Genomic DNA, 18998 nt, shown 5'->3' with positions numbered 1-18998 from the left:
TGTAATTATTTTAATATTTTCAATAATTTATTCCCATATGTAGGAAGACTCAGGGTACTCTAGTGTAAGTAGAGCTGCTGTTCTGTGGAAACACCACCAGCATTGTGTTACAAGTGCCAACAGTGTGGAGCCCTGGCACGCATGCCATTTGCGACACACAGCGAGCCAGTGATGTGGTTCAGGGACACAGCAAGGCTTTCCTAACACATCTGCCCAGATGCCAGCAAGCCCCTGTACAGTTCAGGGCCAACAAGGAGACCAGGAGTGGTAGATGATATAATAACTAGACAGTACAAGAAAGCAAAGGATTGAAGACAAAAGGGAAAATATTCTCAGTTTTACTAACAATATGGACATTAATGTGGGTTGTTTCTCCTAGCTGGCATTAAGACTTCCTTGGCATCATTAGTGCGTTTTGCAAACAGGCATGCACTTCTTGCCCTTTTCTCTTTGACTTCTGACTCTACATTACTGCTGAATGTACAGCATATTTCTTCTGCAAGCACTGCACTTTCCCTCTTCTCCCCCTAAAGTGTATGTCTTGCCCAGCTCCAGGCTTGTATCTCTTCTGCTGTTTCTAGCTTCTAAGTTGAAGACATTGATGAAATCACAGAATGGTTTGGGTTGGAAGGCACCTGTGAAGATCTTCTATTCCAACCTTGCCCTGCAATCAGCCAGGACATCTTCAACTAGACCAGGATGCTCAGAGCCCAGTCCAGTCTCGCTTGAAACACTCCCAGGGATTTGGAATATTATAGCTTCTCTGGGCAACATGTTCCAATGTCTCAGCAGTCTCATAGAAAAAGATTTCTTCCTTTTATGTAGCCTGAATCTACTCTCCTCTAGTTTTAAACGATTCCCCCTTGTCCCTACTGCAGGGCCTACTGATAGGTCTATCCCTATCTTTCTTCCAAGTCTCCTACAAGTATTGAATAACTTCCTGGAGCCTTCTGTTTTACAGGTTGGACTCAATCCCAACTCTCTGGGTTCATAGGAGAGGTGCTGCAGCCCCCTGAATCTTCTTTGTGGCACTTCTCAGGGCATGATCAAACAGAAACTTGTCTTTCCTATTCTGGGGATCCCAGAGCTGAATGCAGTGCTCTGGGGTGAAGTCTGTCTATAGACAGAAGGACAAGATGGGCAGAATCACTCGCTTGACCTGCTGGCCACACTGCTCTGGATACAGCCCTGGATGTCGTTGGCTTTCTGGTTTCTGGGCTGCAAGTACACATTGCTGGCACATGTCCAGCTTTTCAAGCACCATTATCTTCAATCCTTCTTCACAGAGCATTTCTCAGACCCTTCATCTCTCAGCTGGGATTTACCTTGACCCAAGTGCAGGACCTTAAGCTTGGCCTTGCTGAGCATCTTTAAATCCGCCTGAGCCCACCTGATCTTGCCCCTGTCCTTCTGCATGGCATCCTGTACATTGAACATGGCAACCACACCACTCAGATGTCCCTTGCAAATTGTCTGAGGGTGCACTCAATCCCTCAATCCTACTATTCACCTACTACAATCACTGATGCCATGTCCACTGTGAGGAAAATTCACTTTGACCTTCCCTTATGACTCACATGCCTACAGAAGCCCTTCCTCTTCTTTGTAACTTTAGCAACACCTTGGCCTTCCCAGACCTGTCTTGTCACAACTGAGCAATGTCCCCATGCTCTTTCTAGGATACCTCTTCCTGCTTCTCTGCCTTTGTATTTCCTTCTTGTCCTTCAGTTTGGTGAGCAGGTCTTGACTCAGCCATGCTATTGCCTTTCCTGGTTTCTTATAAATGGGGATTGAAAGCTCTTGTTCCCCGTGGAACACACTTCAAAATGTGCCAGCTCTGTCCCACTCCCACTCTGAGGGCAATGGGTCCCATTGACTAGTTCCTTCAACAAAGAACTGCTGAACTCACCTACAGGGAGATGCTTATGCAGCTTGCTGCTGTGCCAGTGAGTTCAAAGGGCCTCATTTAGGACCACTGTTTATAGGATTGCAAGATGACTGACTTCAGTCCTCAGACGGTTTTCATCTTGGCCACAGTCCAAGGCAGTAATTACTGGAAATTTTCAAAAGTCCATAACCAAAATATTATTCCACTCAGGCTGTGTTTTTGGCAAGTCACATTCCTAGGCTATCAGGGGATGAGTTGCTATCTCTTGTCACCCTCCTCTGTTAGGCAACAAAGCTCTGGCATGGAAAGTGTGATAAGTTCAAGGGCAGTTTTGGTGGGGGTCAGAGGTAGGGGGAGGTGTTTGAGGATGTAATACATCACCACACAAGGATTTTTACCAAAGGCAATCAATCTTTCATTACTCTAGCCACTTAAACATCTCTCTGCCTTTAAGAAACCTTCATCCAATACACTCTAATAAGTGAGACTTGTACACTGAACAATAGGAAATGTAATTTCTGATGTAATTTTGGACTACAAAATCTATCAGTCTGACAGATGCAAAAATCAGACTGGGTATGACAATATTTCTGCATACATAAAGTATATAGTGAGCATTATGCAGAGGTTCAATTAATAACCCTCTAGTTAAAATGCTTAACAAGATCTCAGCAAAAGATTATACACTGAGCAACCAGCAACGTAGCCTTTCAATATTTAACAAAGAACAGAAGTGCATCAAAATCTATTTCCTGTACAGGGCTAATATAACTGACACATGAAGTACACAATCCTTTCTAAACAGGACAAAAACCACCCACAAGAAACTGATTTCCTACCCCTCAGCCAGAATTTTAAAACAATTGAAAATGGCTGTCAAAATTCTTGTCCATAAAATTCATTCTTGCTGCAAGTAAAAGTCTCCCTGAAAAAAGGGGTTTCAGTTATTCCAAGTCATTGGATGTTACAATAACTGTTACCACGGTGTGTTACTTATTATACAAATGTTCACTTTTCAGGAGCAGAATTCAAGAGAAGCTTATAGATAAATAGCAGCAAGTAGCTAAGCACTTGCCCTTAGACTTTTATCACGTCTGGAGGTCAATCAGGCAGTTCAGAGCAAAATCCCGTGCTAGAGAAAATATCATCTAAGACTTGAGGAGCAAAGGCTTTCACTCCTGCCCATAGTCAGAATACCTGCCATACTACTGTCCAACTGAATCGTCGCTCAAAAAGCCCTTCCTTAGAGTCCTGCTGAGCTGTTTTTCATAATGGTCGAGTTTATTCTCAGAGGAGAGTAAGGGCACATTTTTGACTACTCCCTCCCTACATAAGTGGTTCCCAAACATCAGCAAAAGCTGCATTTTAGGGGCACTCAGCCCTAGGAATACATGGCCAGTACTGTGCACAGTGTATTTTAACACTTACATTCAGACTCAAATGAATCTGAAGCAGGTAGTCTATTTGTTACATGCTGCAGAACAGCAGCAAATTACTTCTTTTGGTTTATAAACAGCCCGAGCTGATATACTGGAGTATCAAAAAGCTCTAACTCCATTTAAAAACATAGGAAAGTGCAGTCAGGCACTCCAGTTTCACACGTGTGAAAATTTCTGTGATTTTGCTGGTGACACATTAACTGCTGATCATTCAGTAATGACAAAGCAATATTCTGCTTCTGGAAGTTCAAGACAAAACTAACAGCACTGAGAACAGCCTAAGAAGCTTAAAGCGTTACAAGTTTTTCAGTTTCTAGTATTGTCTCTGCAAGGCATACTTCAAAGTCCTGTAAACCCTCACAGTAATTACTGCAATTCCACAAACTTTCATAGTAGCACTCACTTCTTAGTGTGAGTTTAAATTCCAGTAAAGCACGTTAAGGTACAAATTCATAAGGCATTTATCTGTAATTTTTATGTAACCCCAACTGACTTATGACTGGTATTATTTATTACCAACATAGTTAACTCGGATCAGTGTGTCAGCTTTCCACACCGACCCCACCAGGCCACCCAGGCAATTCTGTCCCACCCACAGCAGCTCTCCAATCCCCTGTATCTGCAGTAGATGGACTCCAAGCTTGGGAGTTTTTTTTTGCTCAAGAAGCAATGATCCACACATTAAGTTGTATCTCTGTAGGCTTTTCAGTAACACAGCAATAAAAAAAAAAAAAAAAATCAGTACTGGAAATAACTCTTTCACTAACGCCTCCCAAGACAGCACATAGAGCCATTATTATAGCTACTATCTTTAAAACAAAATTCTGGCTCTCCATGCTATGGCACACTGAGATCAGAGGCACACAGGGAAAATCCACAATATCAATATTCCACTGTTCTAGCAGGGGACCTCCTTTAAGTAATACATAAAAGCCTTTTTCAGTTCAGTGCAGAGATTATGGTCCCTTTCAAGACAGAGGCACTAGCAAATGAAGAGTCAATTAAAGGATTGTTTTAAATTAATCAGTTCAGAATTTGTGTTTAAGTATTTATGTATTTTCATGAATACTACATTTCAGTGAAGTAAAGTATGCAAAAAAAGGTGACAGATTTTCTGGATAAGACCATTTATTTTAAGAAATAGATGAGTCTTTAAGATGAACTGGAGGCTGCAACAGCTGCTCTCTTGGGCTTCGGTGTGGTTCCCTCACGGAATCCATTCCTGCAAGCAGAAATATGGTTACCAGTTTTTGAGAAGTTGATTCCTGCTCTAGGTTATTTTCTTACAGTCATGTTTTAAATGAAGCTCATTAGCTTTTTTCAATTTATCTCAACAATGCACTGAAATCACTACAGAGTTTATCCCTTCAGACATTTTTAAAAAGAAACACATTATTAAAAATTGTCTTGGATAAGCAGTATAGTTTTCACTCTCTAGGGCTAAAGTAAATTTGACTTCTTGAAACACGAAGATTTCACTACCAAAGCGAACACTGCAAATACAGCTCACCTGCTGAAAGCACATCTTAGTTCACATTCACTCTAAGCAATCCAACTAAAGAGGTCCTGTTTGTGAAGCCTATTTCTTACAAAAAATCCTCTATGCCTCCAACCACTTTTCAGCCCTGAGCTTGCTTTCGGATGACATTTCTACTTGAGCAACACTAAGTGGAAAGCAAACTACAGCTGCACACTCGAAGGTGCTGCCACTGGGAAAGAATGAACTAACCAAAACAAATTAAATGATCCCTCAACCACATCCAAGACCAAGACCTAAACATCTCATACCTTTTGCTAATAAAGCCAATTACATTTTTGTGACAACACTCCTGAATTGCATGGTATTTTTCTTATAGTTTTCTTGTGTAGTAAACCAGAACTACAGAGTTCCATGGGAATCATACAAAACAGTAATCATACATCACCCCAGCTACCTCCCTTTTGAGTACAACTCAAAAGCTTTGTAACAAATCTTAGAAACTTGCAACACAGGATCTGATGTAATACCTATTTAATACTGACTGAACTCTACATAAAGAGAGGGACCAGAAGTTTTTCCTGTCCTGAACTTTTTTGTGAGTGAGCAAATGGAGACTGAGTGCATTTTGAGACTTATCACTGTAAAATCCCCCCTTTTAGTATAACCATCTATTTAACTGAATCAGAAACAGATGCAGTACCGCACAAAGCATTTTCAGATGTGGCCTTTTTACTACAATAACCTGTGCTCTGTACAACCTTCATTTAGTAGAAACATTTTAACTGCTTGCACACCTTTTGTCTTACCAGTTAGGTTTTTTTATCCTCAAAGGAGCATAAAATGCAGACAAATATGCAAAGCATATTATTTCATGACATATTTAAGAATACCAAACTCCATTAACTGGTACTAAAACAAAATTAAAAATGGTAACTTTGAATGGTGAATTTTGTCTCTAAGTGGTGTTTATGCAGCATTTCACACCATGTTAGTCTGTAATAAAATGTTATACCTGAATCGACGGTAGACCTTTTTCAGGTGCCTCATGCGACCAGTACCAGTGGTGTTGCGTCTTTTAGCCTTTGCACTCCAGTTATCTAAAATATGTAAGTTCCTGTTATTTACCTGCACCAAGTAATTTTAGTTGCATTTAGTTACATTTGTATGGTACAATTATTCAAGCTAACAAAAGAAAAAAAAAAACGACTATAATTTAAGTCAGTTTTTATACAGTAATACTGCACTTTACCTAACATACAGTTAAATCATCATTAATTTGAACAAAGCTTCAAAATGCAAAATGACCAAACAGCAAAATGACAAGTTTTCCTACTTGACTGAAAAACAAGTCAAACTACTGAAGAAAAAAAAACCAAAAAAACCCCACGTTTTTTAAACTAGAGCCAGTTAAAAGTTTGTTACTTACACTTTCTCTTACGCTTAGCAGGATAACCACACTTCCCACAGGTCGATTTTTGCAGATGGTACGCCTTGGACCCACATCGACGACACAGGGTGTGTGTCTTATTTCGTCGCTTACCAAACGATGATGTACCCTTCGTCTGAAAAGCATTTCAAAATACGGAAGTATCACTAACACTTCCATGTCACAAAACTGAAAGAATAAGCCTTAGAAAGATGAGCGCAAACCGAGTCGTATAAACACGTCAGAGGCACATTCAACAGAACCACAACTCACTTTCAACTACAAGCGGTCTCCATTTTCAGGACTCACTACCGCCATTCCTTACGTGCCCCCGCCCCCGCGCTGAAGTAAAACTGAACCCCAGCTCGTTTATATCCGTGCCCTTCTCCCCGCACCCATCACCCTAAAGCTGCAAACTGTTCTCCCCCGACGAAACGTGACTCGCCTCACACACAGCAGCTGCACACTCACCTTTGGCGACCGAATCCCCTCTTACGCCCCCATTACCGCCCGGCTGCTCGGCACGGCGGCAGCAGGTACGAAGCAGGCGCCCCTAGAGCGCCCGCGGCCCCACACCGCTCCACGGCCACCCCGCCCGGCCCGGCCCTGCTCGGCCCGGCCCGGCTGCCGCGCCCGCTGCCACCCCCGGGCCCGGTCCCGGCCCCAAGTCCCGCGGCCCAGCCCAGCCCAGCCCAGCCCAGCCGCAGCGCAGTGCGGAGCCTCGCCCCGCGTCCCAGCCGAACCCCGCGGCGCTCCCCGCCTGGCACGGCGGCGGATGGTGGCGGATGGCGGCGGATGTCCCGCGAGCGAGCTCAACACTTACCATCTTCGCCGGCCGCCAGCACCAAAGAGGCCGCGCCCCGCCCCGCTTCCGCCACGGCCCCGCGAGCGCTTCCGGGGGCGGCCGCTCGGCCGGGCCCGCGCCGGGCCCTGCGTGAGGGGAGGGGAAGGCGCTGGGCACCTCTGGCCCTGCCAGGCCAGTGCCTCTGGGCCAAGTCCTGACCCTGGTCACAGCGGCAGTCGAAGTTGCTTTTACAGAACCGCAGATTTTGGAGGAGATTACAAGACCATCCAATCCACCCGTCAGCGCAGCACTGCTCCTGTAACCCTGAATCCCTGAACCAGTGCCAGCGCCAGACTCCTATTAAACACATCCAGGGAAAGTGAGTCCAGCACCTTCCGAGTAACCAATTTCTGAACACCCGAGCAGTTACAAAATTTTTAACGTGAATCTCCAATCTCAGTTTCAGGCCGTTTTCTGTTGTCCTCTCTGTAGGCACAGCAAAAGAGACCAGACCCCACCTCACTACACCTTAATTTCAGGTAGTTGTAGAAAGCAATGACGTCTAATGGGTGAGTTTTAATAAATGAAAAATATTCTGTGATTCTCTGAAAATCTATTATTTTAAAGTTTTCACATGCCTGCCTACTAGGCATCTTCAGTATACTTAAAATCTATACACAATTTTATCATGAGAGAGTTCATTCCAGGGGAAATTGGAGAAATTTATGTGTATTTTATTACCAGATCATTACCTTGTCATCCCAAACAAAGCCAGAAATTGATGCAATAGCCAGTTTATTTATCTTTGATTGTAGAATTATGTAACTTGTCTTATAGTACTTGATGAAAGCATGTCTTTTTCTTAATTGATCCTTGTTTACTGACTAAAAATGCAGCTTTTCCCAAGTCTGGGCCCACCAGAAGTCAACAAACTGTGAGCAACCCTCCCACTATGAATGAATTGAACCCCTATGAGATGATCAGAAAAAGAGCTAGTCCCATGGCACAGTCCCCAGATTAGTAAAGCTGTGTCTGACCTGCTGCATTTGCACTCGTGGACAAATCATGTTGATATGGTTGTCTAAATATTAATTTATTCTCACTTCTTTTGGAGTGCAGCCTCTTGTTGAATTCTTTTGGTGCTAATTTATGTAGTGGGAGGCTTTTGACCTCTGCTAAGGTTGAGGGACGGGGAAAAAAGCCATTTTGACTTCAGCAGCATGGCTTCCAGACCCAGAAAGCTGTGGCTCTGGCTGTTCACTCAGTTCTCTCATTTTTGAGTGGCAATTTCTGTTTCTGAAATAACAGAAATCTTTGCCTGTATTCATTTTACCTCACATGAAATCCATGGTCCTGAAGTAGTTAAAAAGGAGAGATTGGTTCCAAATAGTAAATTGTCCTATCCTAAATTAGGTGTCTGAAGTAGGGTGAAAATATGATCCTTGGGAGGAACCCTTTTTCTATATATTCTAAGAGAAGCCTAGGCAGGCCTCTTAGGCTGGCCACGTAGGTAACTGAAGTTAAGTAAAATTAAAACAATGAAGATATTTTATAGCAAATCTGTCTTTCTTACCAGAAATCAACAGAGAAAGTTCAGTGTTCTATCGATGAAATGCCATTCAGAAAAAAACAAACAAAACAAAACAAAAAAAAAAAAACAAGAAAAACAAACCAAACCAAAACAAAAACACAAACCCAAACCACTTAACTCAAGTGGTATGAATACATCTTACAGGCTGAACTGGAGTCATATTTCTCCCAGCAACCTTGCTGTGTGCCTTTTATCTAGTGCCTCCTTTGCTCTTTCTTTCTCACTAAATCTCAGAAATCTGGAAGATGGCAAAGACATTGGACAGGTGCCATGGCAACAGCCTCCAAAAGAAGTCTGTTGGTTTGGCTGCCTGCAAGAATATGCAGGAATTATTCCTGTCCTTTGTGGGATAAAAATAATCTCCTTCATTTACATGTCTTCAAACCTGTTCAGAAAGATTTTTGGTATCATCATGCATTTGTCTTTAGTATTCAGGAATATTTTTAGGGTAGAGAATGGGCAGAGCTGTGGCTGACCCACTACCATTCCAGAAGGTCTTAGCCCATGAGAAGCTCACAGGGAAGAACAGATTTTGTTGTCCATTGCTCAGAACTCACAGGCTCAGGTACTGGGAGCTGCTGAATGGCACTAGTCTAAATTCAGCACTGACTAATTCACACTGCTTCTTTGTTGCATAGAAAATAAGCCAAAATTTAGAAGGTGACATGTCTGGATTTCAGAGCTGTGTTTTTGATGTAGGAGACAGCAGTCTGTGATTGCAGCTGGTATCCCGTCACAGCTTCCACACAGCAATTTTGGTCCAGCCAGGTTTGTTGATTGAAAAAACCCTTTGTTGTGCCAGCAAACAGTGATCCTATTAATCTTCTTGGCAAGGGTTTATTCAATAGTGTGTTCTGCATGTTCATAGCACCATGTTCTGCAGCCTAGCTGATCTGGTTGGGGTTAAAACACTGAAGTAAAAAATAGATATGGATTTAGAAATAAGCCTTACAGTTAAGTCTAGTTCAGGGGCAGGGAGACCAGAAGCAGGTCTGGCTAGGCATTAGAAAGGAAGGGGTCTGTGAGCAACAAATAACCTCAGTGGCATTTTTTTTTGCTCAGGTTTGATGTCATGCTACTACATCACACCATCACTGGGGTGCAGTACAGCCAGACACACCCTGTGGTGTGACTGGGTTCAGAAAACTGAAGAGTTGAGCTGAGTTACAGAACTTGAACTGCTGAAAGGACTAGTGTGTAACAAACACACCACTGATACCCAGTCAAGTTCTGTCTAATCATATGGCATCACTCATTTGTGCACATGTGCAGCACCCTTTGTGCAAGCAGGCATGAGTTGAAGGGATGGGAATAGTGAAAATTCAGCTTTCATTTATTTGAAGCTAGTCAGCACTTAACTTCAATTGTCTTCAGTGGTGCAGATGTCTTTATTTCTTAGTGTGATCTCATAGATCAAAGGAATGACTTTCGGTATCCTCCTGAATATCAAACACTTTGGCATAGGTAACAGCACCTCAGGAATGCTACAGGAAAACTGAGGAATTCAAGGGCAACATTTTCATGGGGGTTGATTAGGTTGCCTTTTTCTCTGGGCATCATCTTGATTTGCAGAGGCAAATATCTCAGTTGAAATTAGTGGGAAAGACAGTGATTATTTGTTATTTAGCAGGCAGGAGCAGCCTAACTTCATTTGTAGAATATTGAGATTCTTCAGTTTGAAAACTTTTGTATGTGAGTTTGAACCAGAAACACTGGTCACCACAAGATGACAGTAGAGTTCAAGTAAAACCTTTCTACTAAACAGCTCATTAAAACTCTCAAACAGTAACAGTAAATTAGGTTAATAAATTGAAATATTAATGAATATTATCTGTACAGTTCTTATAGCTCCCTGACAATAACAGAAAATTTTAGCAAACAATAGTGCTTATGAATAAGCTTGTTGTACCTTGCTAAGAAACTAATACACATAATAGAAAAATCTTTCTATTTGTTTAAGATTAAAATGAATACAAGAAATTTAAACAGCTGATACTAACTTCTGAAATTGCTTGTTAAAATACAGTGAAAGTGATAAAAAAATTATAACAACTCAATATTTTTAATTACAATTCTATGGAAGCTTTCCAGTACCTAAAACCTACGTAAAAATAGGATGCAGGGAGACTTTTTACAAGGGCATGTGGTGATAAGGCAAGGGGAGTGGCCGCAAGATGGAGAAAGGTGGGTTTAAATTAGGTATTAGGAAGAAACTATTTACTGTCAAGGCAGGGGTGCATTGAGACAGGTTGCCCAGAGAAGCTGTGGGTTCCTCACCTGTGTAAGTGTTCACAACTAGGCTGGATGGGGCTTGTCTAGCAGAATACGTCCCTGCCCATGGCAGGTCTTTGAGGTCCCTTCCAACCCAAACCATTCTGTTGTTCCATTGCCACTCCTCAGCATCAGAAAGAGAGGTAGATTAGATAATCACCTTCAGACCACCTTGGGGATAGCACTAATACATGTAGATCATGGCAGGAGCATCACTACCATCACAGACAGAGCAGGAAGAGCTCCCCACCCAGCTGCCTTTAACCTTTATTTTAGAGCATTTGCAGGGAGGATCCTGGTTTCTTCCCCACTAGAAACCACACTAGAATCTTTCTTCCATCTGGCTAGGGGAACAGGGAGAGCATATCTCTTCTCAGCAGAGGTAGGAACAAGCCTGGGACATACTTGGTACACAGTGCAGCAGAATTCAGAAAATTCAGAATTTTGAAATTTCCCTAGTTTCTATTTGTTTGGCATTTTGCTCTGGTTCTGTTTTTGTTTAGTTTTGATTATTTTTTGTTTTCTTTTAATGCTTATGCATAGATACAGTATAGAGTTCTGGGTCTTTGTTGCACCAGAGTAATTGTCAAATTGTCAGAGGGGGTTTCACTGGTTGTAGAAATGGTTGCAATGCAGTTTGGGCTGAGCACCCTAACTGGATGCATTGGAGAAAACCACAATTTCCTTTACAAGGTGACAGCCATCTACTTCTCAGTTCTATAACAACAAAATATTCTTGTTTTGTTAGTCTTCTGTTGATAAAAACAACCTTTCTTGATCTTGTCTTGACACTGTTGTCTTAAAACTTTTTTGCATTATTCATACACAAATGTATGCACACACAAGCCTAGAGCAGATTTGGGAGATGCAAAAAAACATTTGAGCTACCACTGTCTGGTATTGTAGTCTGAATCACATTCCAGGTGGAAATGCCTAGCTTCTAACCACATGCCTTTTCCACTGCAGCAGGAAATAATTCAGTGAGTTGTGAGGAAAATGTTTATACCAGTACAGACTACAAAGTACTGGACTTAGTTTTCCTTCAGACAGTTCTAGAATTTTTGAGAAAAGGCTGGTCGAATGGTTGTCTGAAATGGCATTTGGTGGATCTTGTAGTGGGAAGGGAAATAAGCTGGATGACCTTCTGAGGTTCCTCCCAGCTGTACTTTTCTCATGCTGTGATTTCATAAAAGGTCTCTAACTGTAGAGACATAACTGTATCTCTAATCTCTCAGGCTGTCATTTTCTCAGAAAAATGCATTTGACCAATTTTATACTTGGAAAAAAAAGGTCAGATCTTCATGAATTCTGCTTTCAAATTTTGTCTACTTTTCCCATTGTGGTGGCTGGCCAATTAAGTGCTATGTCCCCTTTCTTATATGCCTACTGACAGGCCTGCATTTAAAACATTCATGATTCCCCCGTGTTATGTAAGCCTCTGATTTGCATTTTTGGAGTTATTCTAAAGCACGTTAAACCCAGAAGTTTTATTATTGAAAATAATTATATAATTGAAAAGCAACTGTTACCTAGACGCTGAGATTAGCTCAGTAGGTCAGAGCATGGTGCCAATAACACCAGAGTTGTGGTTTTGATCCCTGTATGGGCCATTCACACAAGAGCTAGGCTCGATCATCCTTGTGGGTCCTTTCCAACTCAGAGTATCCTGTGATACATGTGTGTATCTTTTTGTGCAGACACATACACAGATGGTACGTGCTTAGCTGTACCAAAAATGTTTTCTTTCCTTCCTTTTGTACTAAAAGGTATCAAAAGCTTGTCTCACTTATAGCTAGACACATCCTATACAGAAGCCCAAGCATTATGGTTGAAATTTGCTATCTTGGAAGCTGAGTGTCTACACATAACTTAAAATGTTAATTCTTTTATACTTCCAAATGTTCTGTATGAATGATACATGGACATAGTCTTTGGAAAAGAAATACACTATTGATTGCTTGGGGAAAAAAATATCTCTTTCCTGCAGAAGTGTTGGAAGTGAAAGTCTTTGGCTATCTTACCCTCTTGATTTTCTCAGTTTTTATGTGAAAAAGTTTTCATGTGAAACTACATGCTTGGCTAGTTATGTCTCCAGCATTACATTCCCTCCTTGTGTTTCTCAGCTTTGCTTTAAATGGATATGTGAATGACTTAATCTTCTGTAATAGTTTGATTTTACTAAATGTGAATGATTTTACTTACTACCAGCCATTCCCTTGAATATGGCTTGATATTCTCCTCTTGGAAATGCTGGAGAAATGCAGAAACTTGCCTTTTTACATTGTTTTCTATCTCCGAAGGTAAGCAGATAATTCAGTTTCAGAGGACTCATCCAGGTTTTGCACCTGTTAGTGTTAAAAGAACTGGTACAAAATATATATAGTGAATTTTCATATTTTTCATGTATATTGCAGTTAGAAGTATCCATATATGTGAATAAATGCAAAACTGTGCACAAAATGTAAGGTATCTGATTTTCTTTTAGAAAAATGCGTTTCTCACAAATACTTATTGCTTATAAGTTTCAAGTTTTACTTTAGATCTAATATTCAGAAAGAAAGATATGTGTCTGCAGTAAAATTGAAGGTCAAAGAAGAGGGCACTGAAGAAAATTGGGGCACTTATGTTTAATCAAATAAACCAGCAAAATGAGCCTAACATATTAGTTGTTTGTGTATGTATTTATCTTATATCTCACTTCAAGGGTTCTAAAGAATTTATATTTTTCTTGCTCTGAGAAAGAAAATTTGCATTTTTCTTGCTCTGTCCCTTTTCTAGAAATAAAAATATAAGCTCACTTTAAAGTAGGAAAACCTGCCACTTGCATAGCATTCTTTCCCCTGTATGGATTTGTGGGGGTTGCTTTTAATTTTTGGATGTGAGACACAAGCTGTAAGAAAAAAAAGGCTTTGCAGTGGAACAGACAAATATAAGTTTTATGTTTAATGAAGATAAAGCTTATTCCCAAGGTAAAATAAGTTCGCTTTCCTTCTTCAAAATCACTGTTGCATTTTATTGTTTTCAATGGCTGAGAACCTTCCCTAAGTTCAAAAGAATTGCTAACAAAGGTCATCCCAACTTTGCAGTTACAAATACTATCTTCTGTTTATTTTGGAATGTATTCCCTGTATCAGGCATTTTCAGTTTTGCATTTACTGGAATTGAGGCACGGTGGCTTCATCAGGGAATTCCACTATAACCCATGCACAATTTCCCTCTTGCATTTCTTCACTGTACCAAAAATAGAGGACAAAATAGTGTCTAACCTTATTAGTGTGTGTAAAGAGGACACAGAAAAGGACCTTTTTGAATTTTTCTTTTTTGATCACAAACTGAAATTTACAATCCTGTGGCCACAAGACCTAGATTAGACTAACACACATAGCATGGCAAGTTTTCCAGATGCTGCAGGGCAAATTCAACTTCTCCAGCAGGTGGTGAATATGCCAGTATGTACAGTTTTAGATTTGGGTTGTCCCTTTAGTTAGTCCTTGTAAATGAATTGCACAGATTTCAGCAGAGCTTGAACATAAATTAGGAAGAGATGTAACGTAAAAAGTGTCTGCTCAAGAAGGAGAAAATGTCTGAGAGAATGTTGCTCTGTGCAAGGTTCACAAAATTCTGACAAGCCTAAGCCTACTCATTCTTACTATGTTTCAACAGCAGAATAAAAGATGGTAGCCCTCTCAGCAACAATAGATATATTTATAATACTAATTATAGTTTAATTTACTTTTGTGCTCTGTGTCTCAACCATTTTACAAGTTTGTAATTGACCTCAGTGCCAAATTGACTTCCATCGTTTCTCAGGGTACCCTTCTCATGGCTGATGCTTTTACATGGAAGCATTTCCCTGTCCTGGTGTCTTCGCTTAAAGCCAGCTGGCAACTAAGCCCCATGCAGTTGCTTGCTCACCCTAAAACAGTGGGATTGAGGAGAGAATTGGAAGGGTAAAAGCCTAAAATCTCATGGGCTGAGATAAAGAGTGTTTAACAGGAAAAAAGCTGTGCAAACAAGCAAAGCAAAATAAGGAATTCTTTCACTGCTGCACATTATCAGGTAGGTGTTCAGCTATCTCCAGGACAGCAGAGCCCCATCACATATAATGATTATGTCTTGGGAAGACAAACATCATCATTCAATATGTCCCCTAGTATCACCTTCTTCTCCCTACTTTATGTACTGAGCATGATGCCATATGGTCTGGAATACCCCTTGGGTCAGCTGTCATCTATGCTTCTTCCCAGTCTCCCATGAGTCCCCAGCTTCCTTGCCAGCAGGGCAGTAGGATAAGCAGAAAAGGCCTTGGCTCTGTGCAATCTCTGTAATCTCGGCAATAATAAAAGCATTTGTATTATCAACCTTGTGTTCAGCACAAATCCGTAATATAGCCCTGTACTAGCCACTGTAAAAAATTAAGTCCACCCCAGCAAAAAACCAGCGCACCTGCTTTCATTACTGTCTCAGAAGACCAAGTATATATTCACCAATAAATGAGTAGAATTGTGTCCCTCTCTTGTCATGAGGCGCTACAAAGGACAAAACAGGAGGCATCCCTACATTTTACATTCTCTCTTTGGAATTATTGGTATTTGTCTCTTCTTTTTTATGTAATTTATAAAAATCTCAAAGTTATTTGCTAGTTCTAAAAAGTCTGGAGATTTTGTTTGCTGAATACTTTTTTCCTAGCTATTAAAAGCCCTGCAGAAACTCTACCTCTATTAGAAACATCACACTTGATTATTTTCATGATGGTCTTTCAATCAAATAAGCACAGAATGGGATGTCTTCTCAGGCTGAGGGACAAGTCCAAGTTCCAGAAATGAAGATTCTTTCAGAAATGTTTAGTGATATGGTCTCCACTATTAGATAAAGCATTTCCTATTTATAAAACTCCAGCTAATCAAAACTGTTACATAAAAGTAATTGGATGGCTGGATAGGAAGAAGTTTTCTGAGAATTTTATATCTGGAAATAAAAAGATACATCATTCGTATGGTCACAGTGACCCTGTGCTTCAGTCTTGCTCCTTTTAACTAAGTTGCAACTACAGACCGAAGACAGAATAACTCACTATGCCTATAAGCTTGTTGTGGAAGAAATAGCTAATGTTGAGCACATCTAAACTTCTCTGGGCTCAGGTGAATCTCTGCAACTGCATTATCCCTTTCTTGTTACTGGTACATGTTTTCAATTATTGCAGGCTGATGGTGGTTGTATACATAGCCAGTCCAGAATGAGGGAGAGCCACAGTCAAGGCTGTGTTGCTTTTGTTTCTACACCATGTTCTGCATCTCTGTTGCCTCTATGAAAGTTTGCAAAACCTTACTTTATCTGTTGAACTTTGTTTCCAGATGGAAGATATCCAAAAAAGCTTATTCCAGGAAGTTTCACAGTAGCAGTTAGGGTTAATTACTGACTTCTCAAGTAAGCTGACAAAATTAAAATTAATTTCAGATGGTCCTAAAAATGCTGTAGTTCAAAAAGATATCCTAAAAAGATCTGTTTCTTTGAAGTCCTGCCTTCATTTTGTTCCCTAACTCTCCTTTATAGGAAAGGAGACTTTGTTCTGCTTATTGGAAAACATTTTTAAGGTTTTAATTTCAACATACTTGGAAATTTTCAGAGGGAGACTAATGGACTTTGATGAAACATTTTGTTCAAGGTTTGGTGCTTGAGGCATTGTAGCTTTTCAGCTGGTTACAATAATATGTCTAAAATATATTCACTGATTCAGAAAGAGCCAGAAATATAAAAGCATGGGCAAGGTTGCTAATGGTTGATATTTGACATTCTATTCACTCTACAGAGAAATCAGAAAGATATTTTAAAAAGCACCAAGATTTCAGGCCAGAAGAGATCTGGATTATCAACGTGAGATACTGCTCTCTCAGGCAGTCATATACAGCTCCTCATGAGTTTATTAAACTGTAGGAATTAAACTTAGAGTAAACAATGTAGAAAAATACAGGAAAAAATCAACAAAACCTTAAATCATTGGATGTTTGTGAAAAACTGACTTAGCTTGGGTCTGAGGAGTAATTACTTAGAACAGGGTCTGCAGTCCTCCCTCTAGTTTAACCTCTAATACATATCTTTATATACTGTGTGTAGTTCTGTGTCACTATTAACATAAATGGAATATTTCACTCTAGCCTGTTTCCTGTAACTCTTCCTGTGTCAGCATGTTTAAAGTGCTAAAATCTTGATACCAGCCATCTGGTTCATTAAATTCACCCATTTTATATATGTTTGAGCTGCTCTGTTGCTGGACACACAAGACCATATAGATCTGCTGTAGACACAGTACCTCTGCTTCTGCACACAGCTGGCAGGTGAGCTCTCACAAGAGCTTGTGCAGAAGCCCTTGACCCCTGTGATCTCTGTAGGTAAGATTTTCAGGCTGAGAGGAACTCAAAGCTTGTTCCCAATCCTTGGTGATGAACACTGCTGAAAATTCCTGTTTGCTGTCATCTCCCCAGACAGATGGTCTGAATCTGAGCAGTTTTTGTCAGCCTGAAGGTAGAATGTCTGAGGGAGGCAAGTATCAGTAACAGTAGCAATGAAAAATAAATATTCATCTTCAATGCATATTCACAGCTAAATCAGGCCTGTCTAGGCATCTGATCACTAGATGGTATGGTGCACTTGGATGCCACAGTCCTGTCCAGGGGAGCAGTGAGCACTACCATCTAGTCTAGGATGAGCAGAAACCAGAAGAGTTTGTGCAAGGTGGTGGTTCACTGGCACTTGAATAGATATAGTGGCTGGCTGCATCCATAAACAGAAGGTTCTCCTCCTGCCCTCCTTATTTCCCCACTTCCCTCCTCTTTTGCTCCATCTCTCTTTTCTGTGACTGTGTATGTTTTTACCTTCTCCATGGGTCTGTTGCTCACTCGACCTTTCTGGGAAATCTTACTCATAAACTCAGAGTTTTTTTTCCTGGATTTATTTTTTGCTATTATGGCAAATTACACTGTCTCAGAGAGGACTGAAGTGTGCCAAAGCCAGCACCAGCTGTGCAGAAGAAGCAAGCACAGAAGAATACAGAAGAATGCAGAACAATGATGGTGATTGGGAGTAAAAGCAGGCAAAGAAGTGGAAAAAGCAGAAAAAGTGACTTGACTTTGGGCAGATTCAAGCTGCTGAGTTAGTTCACCATGTCTTTTGTTTTAAGATCAGAACATAACTCTAAAGAATAGTAATTATTTGTTTGCCCAGTGATGACCTTTGTGTACAATACAGCTGGAAATATCTGTGCTCTGGACAAGTCTCATGTATAGCTGATATACTACTGAAGCTCTCTGAGTTTTGAATCCAAATAACTTGAGCTCTTTTGTTCTAACCCAGTTATTTTAAACCAGAACCCTACCAGCCCTTGTTTGTTTGGTGTCATTTCTGCAGCACACAAATTCTAGTATCTAAGGCAATATCCTTTTACAAGGTCCCCTGAGAGAGAATCATTTGCATTAAAGTTAGCACAGCAGTAATGCTGTTTGACATATTTCATGGATACACATCCCAAGGCATTGTCATTAATCCTTGAAACACAGCAAATACATTAAAAGCAAAACAGGCAATTAAAAATCTTAAAAAAAAGAGAAAGTGATATGGCCTTAGCATACAAAAACAAATACAAAAACTCTCCAAGTCAATTTCACAATTCAAAATCGTAATAACAGGATGTTCTTTCTCCACTCAGTTGTCACTGGAACCTTGGCATTTGCAGTAGTCACAGAGCACAGACTGTCTTTAGGGCTGTAATACATAATGAACTTGGACAATGAAGACACGAGACTATTTAAAGCTTGGTAAACTATTGAGTAACCTTAGCATCAATCCTATAAAAGGCCAGAAGTCTACAGGGAAATATCATTGATATAATTATATTATGGTTGACCTTAGTGTGAAGTAGAATACAGACAATACCATTTCAGGCTTTCTCTAAACCAGGCAGGATATCATTAGCCCAGCAAACAAAGCATTGCATTAATCACTCCTGTGCTAGGACTATAATTTGATGCAAGACAAAAAAAGTCTCCTGCCTTATGGCTAACCATTTGTGTCTCTCAAACTACTCCACTTTTAATCCCCTGAAACATCAGTTTTGATTCTGAAG

At 40.5% G+C, this 18998-nt stretch overlaps 1 protein-coding gene across 1 annotated transcript; it reads right to left on the bottom strand.

The window, feature by feature from the left end:
• Positions 1-4430: 4430 nt before the first annotated feature.
• RPL37 (ribosomal protein L37) lies at positions 4431-7103 on the bottom strand. Its single transcript, XM_062513148.1, has 4 exons — positions 7057-7103; positions 6234-6369; positions 5820-5904; positions 4431-4549 (listed from the first exon to the last, which is right to left on the bottom strand). The coding sequence occupies exons 1-4, from the start codon at positions 7057-7059 to the stop codon at positions 4480-4482; spliced, it is 294 nt and encodes a 97-aa protein (XP_062369132.1). The 5' UTR covers positions 7060-7103; the 3' UTR covers positions 4431-4479.
• Between the last annotated feature and the right edge of the window lie 11895 nt (positions 7104-18998).

The sequence above is a fragment of the Cinclus cinclus genome, chromosome Z, assembly GCF_963662255.1.
Source record: "Cinclus cinclus chromosome Z, bCinCin1.1, whole genome shotgun sequence".
Taxonomy (NCBI): Eukaryota; Metazoa; Chordata; class Aves; order Passeriformes; family Cinclidae; genus Cinclus; species Cinclus cinclus.
This window is presented reverse-complemented; position numbering and strand designations above follow the sequence as displayed.

Excerpts from the sequence above, each read along its gene's own strand:
- RPL37 (XM_062513148.1), bottom strand. Across the intron at positions 5,905-6,233 it reads TGCTAAGCGTAAGAGAAAGT|ATAACTGGAGTGCAAAGGCT; the intron begins GTAAGTAACAAA and ends TACATATTTTAG. Across the intron at positions 4,550-5,819 it reads AAGGTCTACCGTCGATTCAG|GAATGGATTCCGTGAGGGAA; the intron begins GTATAACATTTT and ends TTCTGCTTGCAG.